General features: G+C 35.6%; 1 protein-coding gene across 1 annotated transcript; it reads right to left on the minus strand.

The window, feature by feature from the left end:
- Positions 1-340: 340 nt before the first annotated feature.
- On the minus strand, positions 341-15,929 carry TMEM263 (transmembrane protein 263). Its single transcript, XM_015240622.3, has 3 exons — positions 15,700-15,929; positions 5,937-6,006; positions 341-2,642 (listed from the first exon to the last, which is right to left on the minus strand). The coding sequence occupies exons 2-3, from the start codon at positions 5,998-6,000 to the stop codon at positions 2,356-2,358; spliced, it is 351 nt and encodes a 116-aa protein (XP_015096108.3). The 5' UTR covers positions 6,001-6,006; positions 15,700-15,929; the 3' UTR covers positions 341-2,355.
- Between the last annotated feature and the right edge of the window lie 7 nt (positions 15,930-15,936).

The following is a 15,936-nucleotide window of genomic DNA, read 5'->3' on the forward strand; positions in this document are numbered from 1 at the left end:
GTGTGTACAACAACCTTAGTTTTTTGAAGTGAACTAGTACTGTTTAACAGGTCAAATTGCTAGTCTACGAAAATAAACTGGAAAAGACTCAAGTGTACGGCTGTACATATCAAATGGCAAGTTCATTTCAACAAGAACCTCTATAACTAACTATTCATTTGTACAAGTTCTCTGCTAGCATTGCAAAAGCCTCTCCTGAACAAAGTTATAGTTTAAAATTTAAAACAAACTTGATGAGATAAAATGTACCAGGTGGCTTTTCTGTAGCAGAAATTAATTACAACCATTCTTCCTTAAGTAGTTTTAAAGACAAGCAAAGTTGAAAATAAATATGCAAGCATACAGTAAACTAAAGTCTATATTTAGAAATTCAGGTACAAAGCACAGCAGAGCCTATGACAATAGAAGATAATGTAGAAATATAAGCTAGCAACGAAGCAGTAACTTCTTTCAAATAGCAGGAAACAAGTTCTCCAATACCATTATTTAGTGTTCATCCACTAATTTTAGAGCTTTTTTTTAAAAAATCCCCTTCGCTAACTATGACAGGTTGATTAAATATACCAACAAATATACTTAAATCATAATGGATGAAATAAATGACCATTTAATTTCTGATTAACCCCCTGATGACCTTTCAGTTTTGTATATGCTACAAAGGTTCAAGAACCTTTGTGGATTTGCTAAAAATCCTTTCTGGTATTTATGAAAGCTTTTAAGTTTTGTTCTTATCCATTTGTTGATCCACATTATTAATGTAAAACTCTCAGTGGTTTGCAAACATTTAAGCTTGATCTGCTTTTTTCTCAGGAGTGCTATTTTGACTTACTCCAGAGCATCACTTCCTTTCTTCCCCTTGCTCATTTAAAAAAAAAAAAAAGTCTTCAGAATGGAGGCAAATTTCCAAACTTAAGTATAAGGAAAACTAAGATTTTTCAGGCTTGGATTATAACCCTTAGTTAAGACAAATGCCAGATACATATGCCACTTTTGAAATTTTTATGAAACTGAACATGAAACAAAAAGCAAAAAGATGAATTCCAGCTAAGACATATTCTTTGAGAATGACTGAGACATGATGAGACATAAATAAGACACGACACTTATCATCCATAACCAAAAATTTCAATTCCTTGCCTAAAGTTGACTTAGAAAATAGTACAAAGTTTACAGCTGCTTTTTAAGGTCTGTAAGATAACATATTTTAAAAGCCTGTCAACCACTGAAAGCACTTACATATATTTTACACTCAAAACTAATCTATGGAGCCCATTCCATTCAATTTAAAAATCAGCCCCCACATATTTGTGGTTGCTTTTACTGTGTTTTTTTAAAGGGGGTATTACTGCTAATAATTTAAGCTATCCTTGAGACAAAACAGGTGTGAAGAATTCATTTTATATCTTGAATGCTTTAGGTAATTCTTAAGAACTTAAAATTATTTATGTGTTCCTCCTTAATATGAAACTCTTCCAACACAGCTTCTGACCAGCAAAGAAATGTTACTTAGGCACTGTGAGGTTTCTTAATGATGGAGCATGAACCCAGGTTGAAGCGTACAATTTGGTTATAACTACTGACAGTTAACAAAAAGTTAACAAACACTATCTAACCTGCTGAGAGCAAGAAATGCCTTTACCCCACTACTCCTGAGATTCTTGAGGGAAAACTAATTTCACAACCAACTTTTGAAAGAATCCATGTATAATAATACTAAGAACTGCACATATTTAGGGTATTAGAAAAGATGCTTTTCTTTTGTAAGGCATCAATGATTAAATTAATATAATGCATATCTAACAAAAGATTGTTAACACATAAAACCATGAATCTTTTCTTTTAAACTTCTCTATTTCCTGCTACTTTTACCATCTTAAATAAGAATGCCACTTGGTCTAATCAACTATGGTTATTAAAACTAAGACATCTGAAACTATTAGGCACATCAAAGGTACAGTTTATGTAATTCAAGGTTCCCTTCTTAAGGGGCAGATGAGTTACCTGGCACATTATACATATGGAACTGTAAAGATCATCCACTAAATTCAACTTTCACATTAGTTAAACTGAAAGACTTATGTAGTAAATACTCAAATATACTGTATCTTCAGTTACAACTGAGTAAGTGTAACATTTTACCAGATAAAAAGCTGGAATTTAAGTATGAGAAACCTTCATACACTGTGCTAGTATTGGTCTCTTCTTTTTAGACGAAAACCAGTCAGTCATCAATACTTTCAACACAGCAGTTGAAGATAAACGTCCAAAACAGGTGACTTGGTTGTAGTCCATAATTTAGCAATTCAATGCCACTGGCATCATAATGCTGTGGAGAGCAAGTGTATCTCCATATTTTTAGTCAGACTTGTCTTTCTTCTTTCCTGTTAAGGGCACTTTGTTTACAACAGCCGACCCAACAGCTGTAACACCTCCAGCCACAGCAGACACGCCCCCTTTCACCAGCCCTATTCCCATGGAAGGCACAGTTGTAACAGCTGTTTTGGTCACCTCCAGACTCTTTCCACCAATCCAAGCCACACCACCAATGGTGGCACCAACAGCTCCCTTTGTAACACTGAAGATACCCCCAGTCACACGGGACAGCATGCCTGGTTGCTGCTGTGGGTGATCTTTCATTGAACCTAATGAGAGAAAATATCATAAGACAGTGAAAGTCTTTATAAGAGCAGTACAAACCATTAAATAACCTAAGACTTCCTAACAATCAGGAGATTGTTCTGATAAGGTCAACACCATAAATACAAATCTAATCAAGACATGAAGAACTCTTCCCTCAAGAGTATAGTTGTACACGTTTTTAAAATATCCTGGTCTGATGCTAAGTCTTAGTATCCATGAAAAGAAATGCTTTACAACTAGACAACCTACATAAAATAGAATCCTATTTTAAGTGTTCTTGATTTACAGTTTTGTTGCTGTTAATAATAAAAAACCCCTTTATTTAAAAAAACCTTTATTTTATATCCTAAAAAGTGTATGAAAAAATAAAAAGATTAATATATTTAGCCTTTATTTCCTTGATAGAAGTAAAGCAGTCATTACTGAAACAATCTTCCTCATTTAAAGCAGCAGTTCTCAAGGTCTGGTCTGGAACCCCTAGGTATCCCCAAGACCATTTCAGGGTAAGGACTGATTTCATAATAACACCAACGTGTCATTTGTTTTTTCACTTTCATTCTGACACCAGTCTACAACAGAATTTTCCAGAAGCTAAATGATGTGCAGTAACACAACAGACTAAACACAGAAGCAACAGTGAGAATCTCATATTACACCAAACATTAAAGACATTTGCAAACATTTTAAAACAATGTCACCCTGTTCACAATTTTTTTTGTTTTGAAAAATAGTTGTTTTTCAAAAAAATGTTAATCATGTTAATATGTAATAGGCATACTCAGTTCTTTTAATGAATAAAATACCAAATTTCTGTTTTCATTGTTAAAATGGCAGATGTCAACAAAGACACAAGCTTCCTAGAGTCCTCAATTTTGGAAAGTAGAAAGTATCCTGAGACCAAAAACTTTGAGAACTACTAACTTAAATATATTTGAGTTTCATTCTATGTGCTGCTTAATAACGCAAAGAGCTAATGCTATATGTAAAAATATCACTTAAAATCATGTTATCTACATAAAATCTTTTTTGTAATGTTGAGAAACTAGAGCTATGGTTAATACTTTCACTGCCTCAGTAATTTTTATGCAGTATGTGATTTAAGCATGTAGTTTGTAAAAACTCTTCAAATACTCCCAGGAAAGGTAACATCAATAGGAAAAATTCAGATTTATTTGTCATGAGTTTGTTCTCTTTGGTTTGTTTGTTTTTTAGTAGGGCCATTCAAATTGGCATGTAAACCCAAACTCAGGCATAAACTGATGAGCAGGAAGATTTCATAAAAATTTTCTTCTGCCAGGCTCAAACACACACAGATCTTTTCTCCTTCATAATCTAATGACTTAGACAGCAACTACACATAAGTGATGGTGTTTTAATTTTTTTAAACTTCATGGAAAAGTACTTGGTAACCATACAATTCAGGCTACAACCCCTGAAAAGGTACAATTTGACACAAAGATGGGTAAATTCTTGGGTATACAGGTCCAAGTAAGACCACCAAAGCTACTAAAACCTAGCATGATGTGGTTATCAGAGAAGATAACACTGAGAAACCAATGTTTGAAAGAGAAAAACATTCTGAAAATCAATGTTTTTTAAATACAGAAGGCACAAATTTACCTTGTGTTAGATTTTCTTTTCATTGTAGATTTTACATCCTATCACAAGGAGGAAAATCTCATTTATTAGTCAAAATAGCTCACTGATAAAGAGATAGCAATGGCTAAATTTATAAAACCAATTTTTTAACTTAAAATATTTGAGTAATAAGCATAGTTAATATAAATTTTAAAAGACCTGAAATAAAAGACTTAAGACAGATAAGCATGTGAGTATATTAATTATAAAATTATGATGGAAAGGATTACACAAGTGGTAATTCTTTTGTAATCATGGTTTGTAACACTAGGAAAAAGGGGGAAATTCCTGATCTGAGGATAAAACAGATTAACTACCTCATGCTGAATACCTCATTAATATTGGTCTGCTATGCTAAATTTGGTTTACATGCATTTAATTAATTTTTCTTAGTCAAATCAGGTAAATATTAATGCTGTTGATCTCTTTAATTACAGTGTACTCTTAATTAACATATAAATGATCCACTCTGCAGACTACTTTTGTTTAGCAGGTTGCCATATAAAGACATTCCTGAGGCTCATTCTCTTCCTTGACAATCATGCTCCTGGACAGCCTTCATCTCTTCCTGACCTCTTTCTCACAGGTCTCTATTAACTTTCTCACTGAATCCTAACTTTTCTTTTAAAACTCTAGGATTCTAGTCTTAAAAAATAAAGCAAACAGCTGAGCTGATAATTTTCCAGGCTATTTCTCCACCAAACCAAAGTAAACTGAAATAAAACTAAGCAGCTAGTTATCTGCATCTTCTTTTTTAGGCTTAGGTATGAAATTTTCATTGTGTTTATTTTCCTAGGACTTTCATTTTTGTCTACCAACATAAGAAATATAGGGAAAAAATTTGGACAGTGAGTAATAACAGAACTGGGAAGAAAATACAAGACCCAGAGTCACAACTTCTAGCCCTAGCCCCTTCCCAGAGACATCTTAGTCTGTCTAACTACTCCAGTCTGGTCTGTGGGCAACGTCACCCCTTGTTCTCCATTTTGATTCTTTCTTACCTATTATGACTGTTCTGTACAAATATGCAGCTGTCTAAGGAGATCACTATTTGGATTAAGTTTAATAATATTCTGAACCAAAACCACAAATAAAAAATGCCTACAGTCATTTTCTGTTTATAGTTAGGACATTCAGGTGTGCATTTAGTGTTTTCAAGGATTTCTGAAGTAAAGGTAAGAGTAAAATGACTACTAATGTCATAGTTTTCAAACTAAAAGATAAATTAAGCAGACCCTCAGACCACGTGTTAAAGGGAGAGCTACCCATTATAATATAATGAAAAATGGGAGTTACACAAGAAATCTCAAGTGCCTTCTGAATTGAGTTTTTGTATGCATGACATCAAAACTAAACCACATCCATCTTTCCTCTGCACCCCACCTGACTCTTTACAAAAGAAAGGATATTCTTTGTTGAAACAGTGTTAAAAGAATAGCAGAAAAATAGACCTCATACAATAAAAGTTAAATTGTATCCCCAATCACCAATATCTGGCTTTCTTATTAAAGGCTAAAAATGTTTATCTTTAATTATTTTATGAACACATTTACTGACAAGGTAAACAGGTTATGTCACTTTACATTTAATAAAAACAATCAGAACTTTAATTCACTAGGATATTTTTTCCATTCTTAGTGCCACAAATGCACACTTACCTTCTGGTGGTTCATCACTAAGGTATGATGGGATTTCTTGTTGATTTTTATCTGCCTGATTCATGATCTCCTAAAACACACACACATTTCATTTTAACTTCAACATGTGAGACTACCTCTTATCATATGCTCAATTAAGACATAATTAACTTTATTCAGATAACATTTTAAGACACCTGTCACAAGATTACTTCATCTTGTCTGTCTCCCTACTCTGTGGTGTTTAAGAAATACTTTTAATTACACTAGTGGACAATATAAATCTTATCTCAAACTAAGCAAAAAGTGACAGGCATGGTACATGCTTTCCTATGTTTTTACTGCTGCTTCACTTTAAATTGAAAATTAACTGAAAGAAAGCTAGAAGGTGGGGATTAGCACACAAAAATTTAAGTACTTCTTCCTACAAAATACTAGTTAACTATAATTTATTTCACAAGACTTAAACATGTTCTATATGAAAAATTACTAAAAAACATGACATCTTTCTCCTACAAAGATGACAGCACCAATCTGAACCAGTAACAGAAGGATTTTGATTGCTTTTTATTGTTATTTTTAAAGTTACTATAAACAGAGGTACAAAAGAATTCAATGAATTCTACTATGAAAATATATATATATACATATATATACATACATACACACACGCATTATGATTACTTCTAAGTACAAGTATTAAGGAAAACTAAGAAATAAAATATAAGCTATGTTGGGATGAAGAAAACATAATTAAACTTCCTTTTCCCAATCTCCTTTACTCTCTTAAAATATTTGCTTTTATATTCAGTTGAATAAGAAAGATTAAAACAAGCCAAGATTGGTCTAAAAGCTTTCCTGCTTGGCCAGAAAACTAGGGTTGTGAACCCAGTAGCTAAGTATTTCCGAGTTATAAAACCATGAATTCTAAATTATTGTGTCTGTACATATACAATAGAGATTTAAAAGGATATTGTTAAATCCTGCCATTTGCAACAATACAGATGAAACTTGAAGACATGATGCTAAGTGAATTAAGTCAGAGAAAGGCAAATACTATACAATCTCACTTATAGTGGAATCTTGGAATCTTAAAAAGCTAAGCTTATAGAAAGGTGGTTACATGAGGCTGGGGGCTGTGGGGTAGAGGAAGTGGAGATGTTGGTCAAAGGGTACAAACTCAGTTATGAGAGGAGTAAGTTCTGGGGATCTAATGTACAGCATGGTGACTACAGTTTACAGTACTGTATTATATACTTGAAAGTTGCTAAGCGTAGATCTTAAAATGTTCTCACCATAACAACAACAACAACAATAAAGAGGATTATATGAAGTGAAGGATGTGTTAACTAACTTTACTCAGGTAAACATTCTGCAATATATATGTGTATCAAACCATATTATACACCTTTAACTTACACAATGCTATATATCAATCATATCTCAATAAAGCTAGGAAAAAAAGATATTGTGAAAACAAAGTACTTTAATACATTGGTTAATTAACAAATTATTAATTGACTACCTACTATGGGTCATATTTTAGGTGCATGGGATATAGCTGTGATCAATACAGACTGAAAAAGCTCTGCCATCCTGAACATCCCATATTGTCTACTGGGGAAGATAAATAAATATATAAAGAATATACTGCATGTCTGATGGTGTTAAATGCTATGGAGAAAAAGGGATGGAGGGGGAAGAGGATGTGATATTTTAAATAGGAGAGTCTGTGAAGGCCTCATTGTAGTGACATCCCAAAGGAGGTAAGGATATAAGATATTTGGGTTAAGAGCCCTCAAGGCAGAAAAAACAGTAAGAGCAAATGTCCTGAGGTAAGAGCTTTCCATTAAGCAAGAATAGCTAGAAAAGTGTGGCAGGGGCCGCAGCAAAGGGTAGTAGGAGAGGAGGTCAAAGAGTGAGGCCTGGATGCCGCAAGCCGTTATAGGCCAGGGTGGCAATTAGCTTTAACTCTGAGGATGGGAGCCAATGAAAGGCACTGACCAGAGGAGTGATGTGTTCTCATTTACACTTTTAAAAGGTCATTCTGGCTGTGTGAGAGCAAGTAATGGGAGAGCGAGAAGAGAGAGAGAAGACCTGTTAGGAAACTTAACATGTTTTCAAAGTTCATACATATTACAACATGTTTCAGAACAAATTTTAAGTGGTTAATTTTAAGTTGTCAAAGGAAGGTCCTTTATGGTTCCTATTGCTTTTAAAAAGCAGAGAAAAGTCATTCATATTTCCTTCTTTCAATAATCCAGGCAAAAAACACTGGTGGCAAATGAGAGTAGTAGAGGTAGTAGTTGTGAGAAGTGGGATTTTTCAAAAGCAATTTTTTAAATTTTATTTATTTATTTATGCAACTGAAGTATAGTCAGTCTACAATGTTGTCAATTTCTGGTGTATAGCATAATGTTTCAGTCATACGTATATATATATATTCATTTTCATATTCTTTTTCATTATAGGTTATTATAAGATATTGAATATAGTTCCCTGTGCTACACAGAAGCAGCTTTTCTATTTTATATATAGTAGCTAATAAAGGTAATTTAACTTCATGTAATTCAGCTTGAAATGCCTTTAAAACCTAAATCCTGTGTAAGATGGGACTTCACTGCATCCACAGTGCCCAGCAGCACATGTCCAGTGCTGAAACATCTTTTAGTTGCTTTAGTGAAAACCCTGACTCAGACCACTTTATCAAGAGCACCTAATCTTATGCTTGTCTGAGTTGTCAATTTAGCATATCATCCCATACACACTTAAGATTTAAGAAGTAACAGTGAAGATATGTAATCTCTGACAAAAACAAAAAACAGACCAAAAAAACCCAGGAAGAATATCAGCTGATGCATTACTGAGGAGTTCTTGATTGATTTGCCTTAATTTTAAAACTTCCTTAAAAGAGAAAGTTAAATTTATTTCCATTCACATATTTCTTTAATTTATCATCATGGTAAGATCATGAGAAATTACACCACATAGTGTTTAAAGTTCTGGGATCAGAGAGCCTCAGTTTGAATCCCAACTTGACTATAAACTGTAGGGCTGAGGACAAATAACTTCATCAGATCCTTGCTGTTCAGGAAATATAAAACAGAAATTAAAAATCTTTTAGCCATAACTTAAAGATAAGAATACTGTTTAACAATTCAAAACAAAACATGCAGAAACTCCTGGCAGAATGGCCAGGAGTGTGTGTGTGTCCCTTCCTGAGAAGTAACTATTTTGGAGCTACTTTCTTCCCCACTGGACCCTTAATTCCAAAAGGAGAGACACTTTGTCTAGCTTTTCATCACTGTGATCCCATTATGTGTATACCAGGAGATCACCTGGCTGATCAACTAATCAACAGATGTTATAATATCCTATACAGAAATATGAGATTGTATATACACACATACACCTTACATATTTTAGCTGGAGTTTAAAAACAGACATGATAGTAACTGCACACTTTAAAACTGCTCTTCTGTATATATCTCATAAATCCCTACTGAAAGTCTTACCTTTTCCTCCTAATACAGAATCCCTTAAAAAAAAACTTAATTTTTCCACATACATCTATCTTGCAACTTAAAAGACCATCATTTAAAAAGATTAGAGCTGCTTTATACTATGATAGCATAAAAGATATGCAAATTCATCTAAATAGTATGAATTGACTTTATTCTCCTGCAGGTAGTCAACAAGGAGCCATCAATCGAGTAACATTGTCAGATCTGCGCTTTAAGAGGCTTACTGAAGCATGATCAGATGGAAGTACAAAGAGATTAAATACAGTTAGTGGCTACTTTAGTAGTACAGTGAGATGGAATAACAATCTGAACTCTGCCAGTTTTTTTCTGTCTAAAGAAATGTTCGGATCTAAAGCCTAGAAATTACTCTTGATTTCCTTTTTACATTACCATCTCATCACTGGTAAATTCTGTCGCTTGAATAAATCCAGAATACAACTATTTCTCGTCACCTCTACTGCTACCACTTTTGACTAAGGCATCATAATCTCTCATCTGGACTAGGACAAAATTTCAAGAGCCTCCAAGCTTTGCCAAGCTTTGCTCTTCTTTCAGTCTAGCCATGTCATACTCCACTTAAAACCCTCCAACTGCTTCCTGTTTTGCTCAGAATAAAATCCAGAGTCCTTCCCTTTGCCTTTGAATGCCCAACATCTAAAACCCTGATATAACCTCCTACTATTCTGCCTCTTGCTCATTCCAGCCTGCCAACATGGACATCCATGCTCATGCTCTCCTGAAGGCTCTTCCTCAATGTATGGACATGGCTTGCTTTCTTACTTCCTTCAGGTCTTTGTGCAAATGTCTTATCAGAGGTCTTCCCTCACCACCTTTAAATAGATTAGCACTCTCCTACTCCTCTCCCTATCATTTTCAACTATTTCTGCTCTATTTTCTTCACTGCTCCATTCCCACAGCCTTAATCAATGCCTGGTACATGGTGGACACTCAAATACTTGAATTTTTTGTATGAAGTAGAATGGGTATTAATGGGAGATAAAAGGAGAATATAGGATGTAAAGTTTAGAGATGATGATGAAGACAGGGGACAGTAGAGAAGAAACCACTTCTGAGAGAAGGTGAACATTTTAAAAAATGCTTATTTTATTGTGATAAGAACACTTAACACAAGATCTCCCCTCTAGCAAATAAGTGTACACATCATTGTTGACTATAGGTTCAATGAAAGGACTTGTTTTTTGAAGAGCTATCTGAGATGCCTTCAGGGCATCCACAGTAGGTGTTAGCAGGCAATTGGATTTAAAGGGCCTAAAACTCAACATGAAGTCTGAGTTTGAGCTGAGGTCCTGAGAATGGTTTTCTATTTCATATATAGTAGTTAGTATCTGCAATCTCAAACTCCCAATTTATCCCTTCCCACCTCCTTTCCCCTCTGGTAACCATAAGTTTGTTTTCTATGTCTGTGAGTCTATTTCTATTTTATAAAATAAGTTCATTTGTGTCTTTCTTTTTAGATTCTACATATAAGTGATATCATATGGTATTTTCTTTCTCTTTCTGGCTTATTTCACTTAGAACTGACGATCTCCAGGTTCATCCATGTTGCTGCAAATGGCCTTATTTTATTCTTTTTGTAACTGTGTAGTATTCCATTGTATAAATATACCATAGCTTCTTTATCCAGTCATCTGTCAATGGACATTTACATTGTTTCCATGTCTTGGCTATTGTAATCAGTGCTGCTATAAACAGTGGGGTGTATATATCTTTTCAAATTAGAGTTCTCTCTGGATATATGCCCAGGAGTCGGATTACTGGATCAAATGGTAAAACCCTATTTTTTGCATAAAGGATATTTTGAAAGATGATGCAGTTCATCTACCTAGTTATTGTAGGTTTTTATCCTCAAATCAAGTTGATCACCTAAGAAACAATGTTCTTAAATCACAAAATGCTGACTTGAAGAAAATTACATCACTGAGTTTTTTAATTCATGGTTATGTTTCTCCATTCACTGTCCACTCCATTCCTGACACACCTCCTCAAGACCTCCACTCTTATAGCTATTTTCCCTGGTTTGCAATCTGAAAATTGTAATTATATTCTTACCACTTTTTAGTACATGTTTTGGTTGTAAGCTGACACCCAGTATTTGTGGAAATGGGATAAAAAATATCATTTGTATCCATATTAACTTTAAGCATCACAAGAAAAGATGCATACCAATATATGGTCTAAATTTTTGGTTAAAAAAAAAAACTTTAAGCTAGAATCGTGCTCTTCAAATGAACTTCTTTAAGAAGAGCCAGTGGTATGCTAGGGGCTTCAAGAACCATAGGAGAGACAAGATGGATATATTTTACTACACAATAATTTAAAATAGCTTTGTCTTAAAACATACACTAATTAAAAAGCTAAATGAAAAGTGCTTGGGAATTTTTAAGATACCCAGACTTTCAAGAAACTTCATTCTTGCCTAGAGCTTCTTTAGGATATATTCTTGGATTTACCAGCTCTCTCTTTCCAGCTCAACTGCACTCCCACCTCCTTTATGAGTTTATACTGCTCTTAAATTAGGAATATTTTTGGTAGAGGAGTTTGAAATATAGGAATCTTGATACTATTATACAGAAACATTCAGTTACATTTACTAGTGTTAGCAAGTTACAAATAGGATTATCAATAGACAAAATAGAAAATCCAGAGTCATGCTAGAAGCCTGGCTACCTAGACCAGACGAACTTGGCTTAGAAGGCCCTAAGAGGCCACAGAGATTGATTTTTGTTTTGTGTGTATATATACATATATATATATATATGTTTTAATGTTTGATTTCCTTGTACAACACTCATATTAATAACAAGTATTATTTAAATTCCTACAGAACTCCTAGGGTAATAAAAGTTGTATTAAAAGCTATTAAGTATATGGAATGTATTTTTCTGTACCCCTAATTTGATAAGACAAGTAACCTTATAAAGATATTTTTGCTAAAATCCTTAACTATCTCTAATGCAACCTATAATTTTTACTCACATAAATGTCTACACACATATATGTACCAAACTTTTAGTGATGTTACCTCTTCATGGATATTATCACTTTATCATTAGGATAAATACTTTTTATATTATGATCCTGTTCTTTATCATCACTACATTTTTTTTCTCTTAAATTGGGAATTGTGAAGACAAACACAGCCCTAAACACCTAAAAGTTGAAGAGGTAGACTATCCATTAGTAAAATTTTTAAGTATACACGTGAACACAAACAACTGACAGTAAAATTGTCAAAAAGACCATTTAAAAATGTTACCCTTAAACAATATTATTAAATTCTATGCAACCATCTGCCCTAAACTCACTGAGTCATTAGTTCAACATACATTTGGGTCCCTGCTATATGCCAGGCACCCTGCTAAGCACTAAAGGTTTCAGTGTGATTAAATACACACAGCACTACTCTAACTCAGAGTTTACAACCAGTGGGGATATACTTTTCTAGCACTTATCCATTTAGTTTCATTCAAAAACCAAAAAATTGCTCTATGGGAACTCATAATGTACACAAGTTTCTATTAAAAAATGTACTTTCTTAAGGAAGGCAATAAAGACAGAAAACAGCCTTTAGATCAGGACAAATAATTTAACTTATTCTATGGACATAAATCAGTTTTACCATTTGGTCCTGATGTGAACAAACTATTACAGTGCCACCTAAAACTGGTCATAAGTATTTTTTTAAGAAATTGTGAATTGTAAAAAGACTTCTTTGCTATAGACTGCAATTCATCAGCAGTTCCTTTAAGTATTTTAGGCCAGGGAGAAATAATTGTTGTCCAGTACAATAGTATCATAGATATAGCAGCTGGCAAATATACTGAGCTAGGATTTAATAACACTATTCCCTAGAGGGTAATTTCTTCCAATAATAGAAGTAAGTAAACAACTGCCTCTATGGACCCCTCCCCCTTTTTAAAAAAAAAAAAGGAAAACAGATGAGTCAGTGTTATTGTGGATATCTGTAACATTTTATATATAAAGTTTTCATTAATAAAAAAAAATCTGAAAGCAGTACTCAAATGTGCCTATGGCTCAGCACCCCTCTGTGTACCAAAGGAAGTTAAACAGCACTAACACACTTACATAAAGCCTAACTACAAAATACAGTGCACAACAGTTTACCCTCAAAGCCACTTTAAAAATTTGTTATTAAACAGTAAGTGCCAATTTCATTATAAGAAAAAGACTATAAATGAATTAACTAAATTCTTCTACATATTCTATATATAGGAACCTTGCCATATCCTCACTCCCATGTTTAGCTCCTTTGCCAAATAAACACAAGGAGTTTCAAAAATATATTTATACAGAGCATTAACCCACATACACCAACAAACAGTATATATTAAAACACTAGCTTATTGTTTTTAGGCTTCTCTAATTCCCAACTATCCTGCTTTTAAAAATGCACCCGGCCCATTAAGTCAACAAGAAATGCACTAAATCTGGCAGGAAAGAAAAAATAATCTGCCAGTAAAACTTTAAAATGACCATCTAGTGACAAGTAACAACTGACGGTATTAAAATGGCAATTTCTAAGTGTTGCCTTTAAATGAGACATTGAGCAGAATTACATTAAGCTATCAAACCAGATAACCAGTACACCATTTTCACTAAATTATACCTCATTATTTCAACACATATTTGTGTCCCTACTATGTGTCAGACACTGTTAGGCACTGAGGTTTCAGCCTGAACAGGGATTTAAAGGCCCTACTCTGAAAGTGTTTATACACAATCCAGTAAGATACCTTCGGTAAGTAGCAAAACAGCAAATACTCAATGACTAAAACAAAGAAAGGTAAAGATTTTCCTGGAGTTAAAAAAACAAAAACCACACACAAGAACTACTTGAACTTTTCTAATGATGTTCTCTATATATGGGCATATTTTTACTTAACTTGGTTTCTAGTACATCTGTTATAACAAAGACTATAGAAACGAAAGTGGTAAAAATCAAAATGGGATGCATATCGGTTTATTAAAGGTTACTTCCCTCTTTATTTTTTTATAACATTTTTAATTAATTTTTATAACTTTTTTTACTGACCCTCTTTCTTTAAAAAAGCAGACAAGGACACATACAAGCATATATATGTACCTGTTGATGTGGTATCAGTATTCCTGGGGAGCTTCTTAGAGCACCCACACCAGTTGGAAGTTTTAAAGGTTAAACAATAGCATATAGCAAATAATCAGAGACAGTAAATAAAGTATTTTCATTTAGAATTAGCACAAGTGTTCACAAGGGCACAATAAATCAAATAAAACTCTACTCTTTCTCTAGGTGTTTCTAAACCTTTCCCGGCGGCCGTTTCTCTCCCCACTGATCCCTTTGGGCACGAGCAAGTTCTTTTTTTTTTTTTTTTTTCTTTAGCAGAGGGAGTGACGTGGCAGGAGAGGCAGAAATGACCCTGGAGGAGCCCTGGCTAGGGCTGAGCTCAGCACCTCCTCCCTCTTGTACAACCTCCACGTTGTACACCGAGCACACCCCCACTCCCAGAATACGGTTCCAGAATTCCTCTCTTCCAACACACAAGAGGCAATCTGTTAAGAAGAGGAGATCTGCTCGGAAGTGGGAGCTTGGGGACCAGTCTTGAGGCTGCGTGAGCATAGCAGGCACGGTTTTTATTTAGACTCAGAAGGCAGTGATGGCACTGATGGGTGCTCTAGCAGCCCCCACTCACCCTCTGGAGCCGCCATCGCCTATCTGTTCCTACACTTTTAAGTTTAGGTTAGGCGTTGAGGTAGAGCTACCTGGGAAGAGCACTGGGAATGTCCACTGGGGACCAAATCTTGTGTGCCTGAAACCAAGAGAGTAGTTTATCAACAGGTTAGGAGTTAGTGGGGCGGGGATGCCCTGACACAGCCCCTGTGCCGCATCCTTCTCTTCATTCAGGCTGCTGAAGCCCTCCCACCCTCTATCCCCGAGCCTGACACCTCAGGAGCTCAGGAGTCAGGCAGAAGCTTCCAAGGAGGGTCTCCAATCTCAAACCACGGCCAGAGAGTTAGAGATACATAAAAGGGGACAACCCCACCAGCGAACCTCCACCAGCCCGCAATATCGCCCCGCCCCTCCCCCCTTTCCGCTCAGTCCCCCAAAAGGCCCGACTCCGGGCAGCCAGGCCCGGGGAGGGAGGCGGTGAGGTGCAGAAGAGCAGCTAACGGGAAAAGAACAGAGATGACGGCAGGAAGCCGGGACTGCGCCCCCTACCCTCACAGCCCGACTTACTCACCGCCGGGGTCGGGGGCCGGCACCGGGGCCGGACTGAGGGAGCGCGCAGCACCGAGAAGGGCTGAGACGGCCTGAGCGGCTGGCACACCGCGAAGCAGTTGCGGGCTCCGGAGACGCCTCCTCTAGCTGTGGAGCCAGAAGACTCCGTTGGCGACGGCGGCCTCTGGCTGCAGACGTGGCGCCGGACGCGACCCGCCCCCTCCACCGCCTCCTCAGCTCCCGCCTCCTCCCACGGCTC

The sequence above is a fragment of the Vicugna pacos genome, chromosome 12 (genome assembly GCF_048564905.1).
Source record: "Vicugna pacos chromosome 12, VicPac4, whole genome shotgun sequence".
Lineage (NCBI taxonomy): Eukaryota > Metazoa > Chordata > Mammalia > Artiodactyla > Camelidae > Vicugna > Vicugna pacos.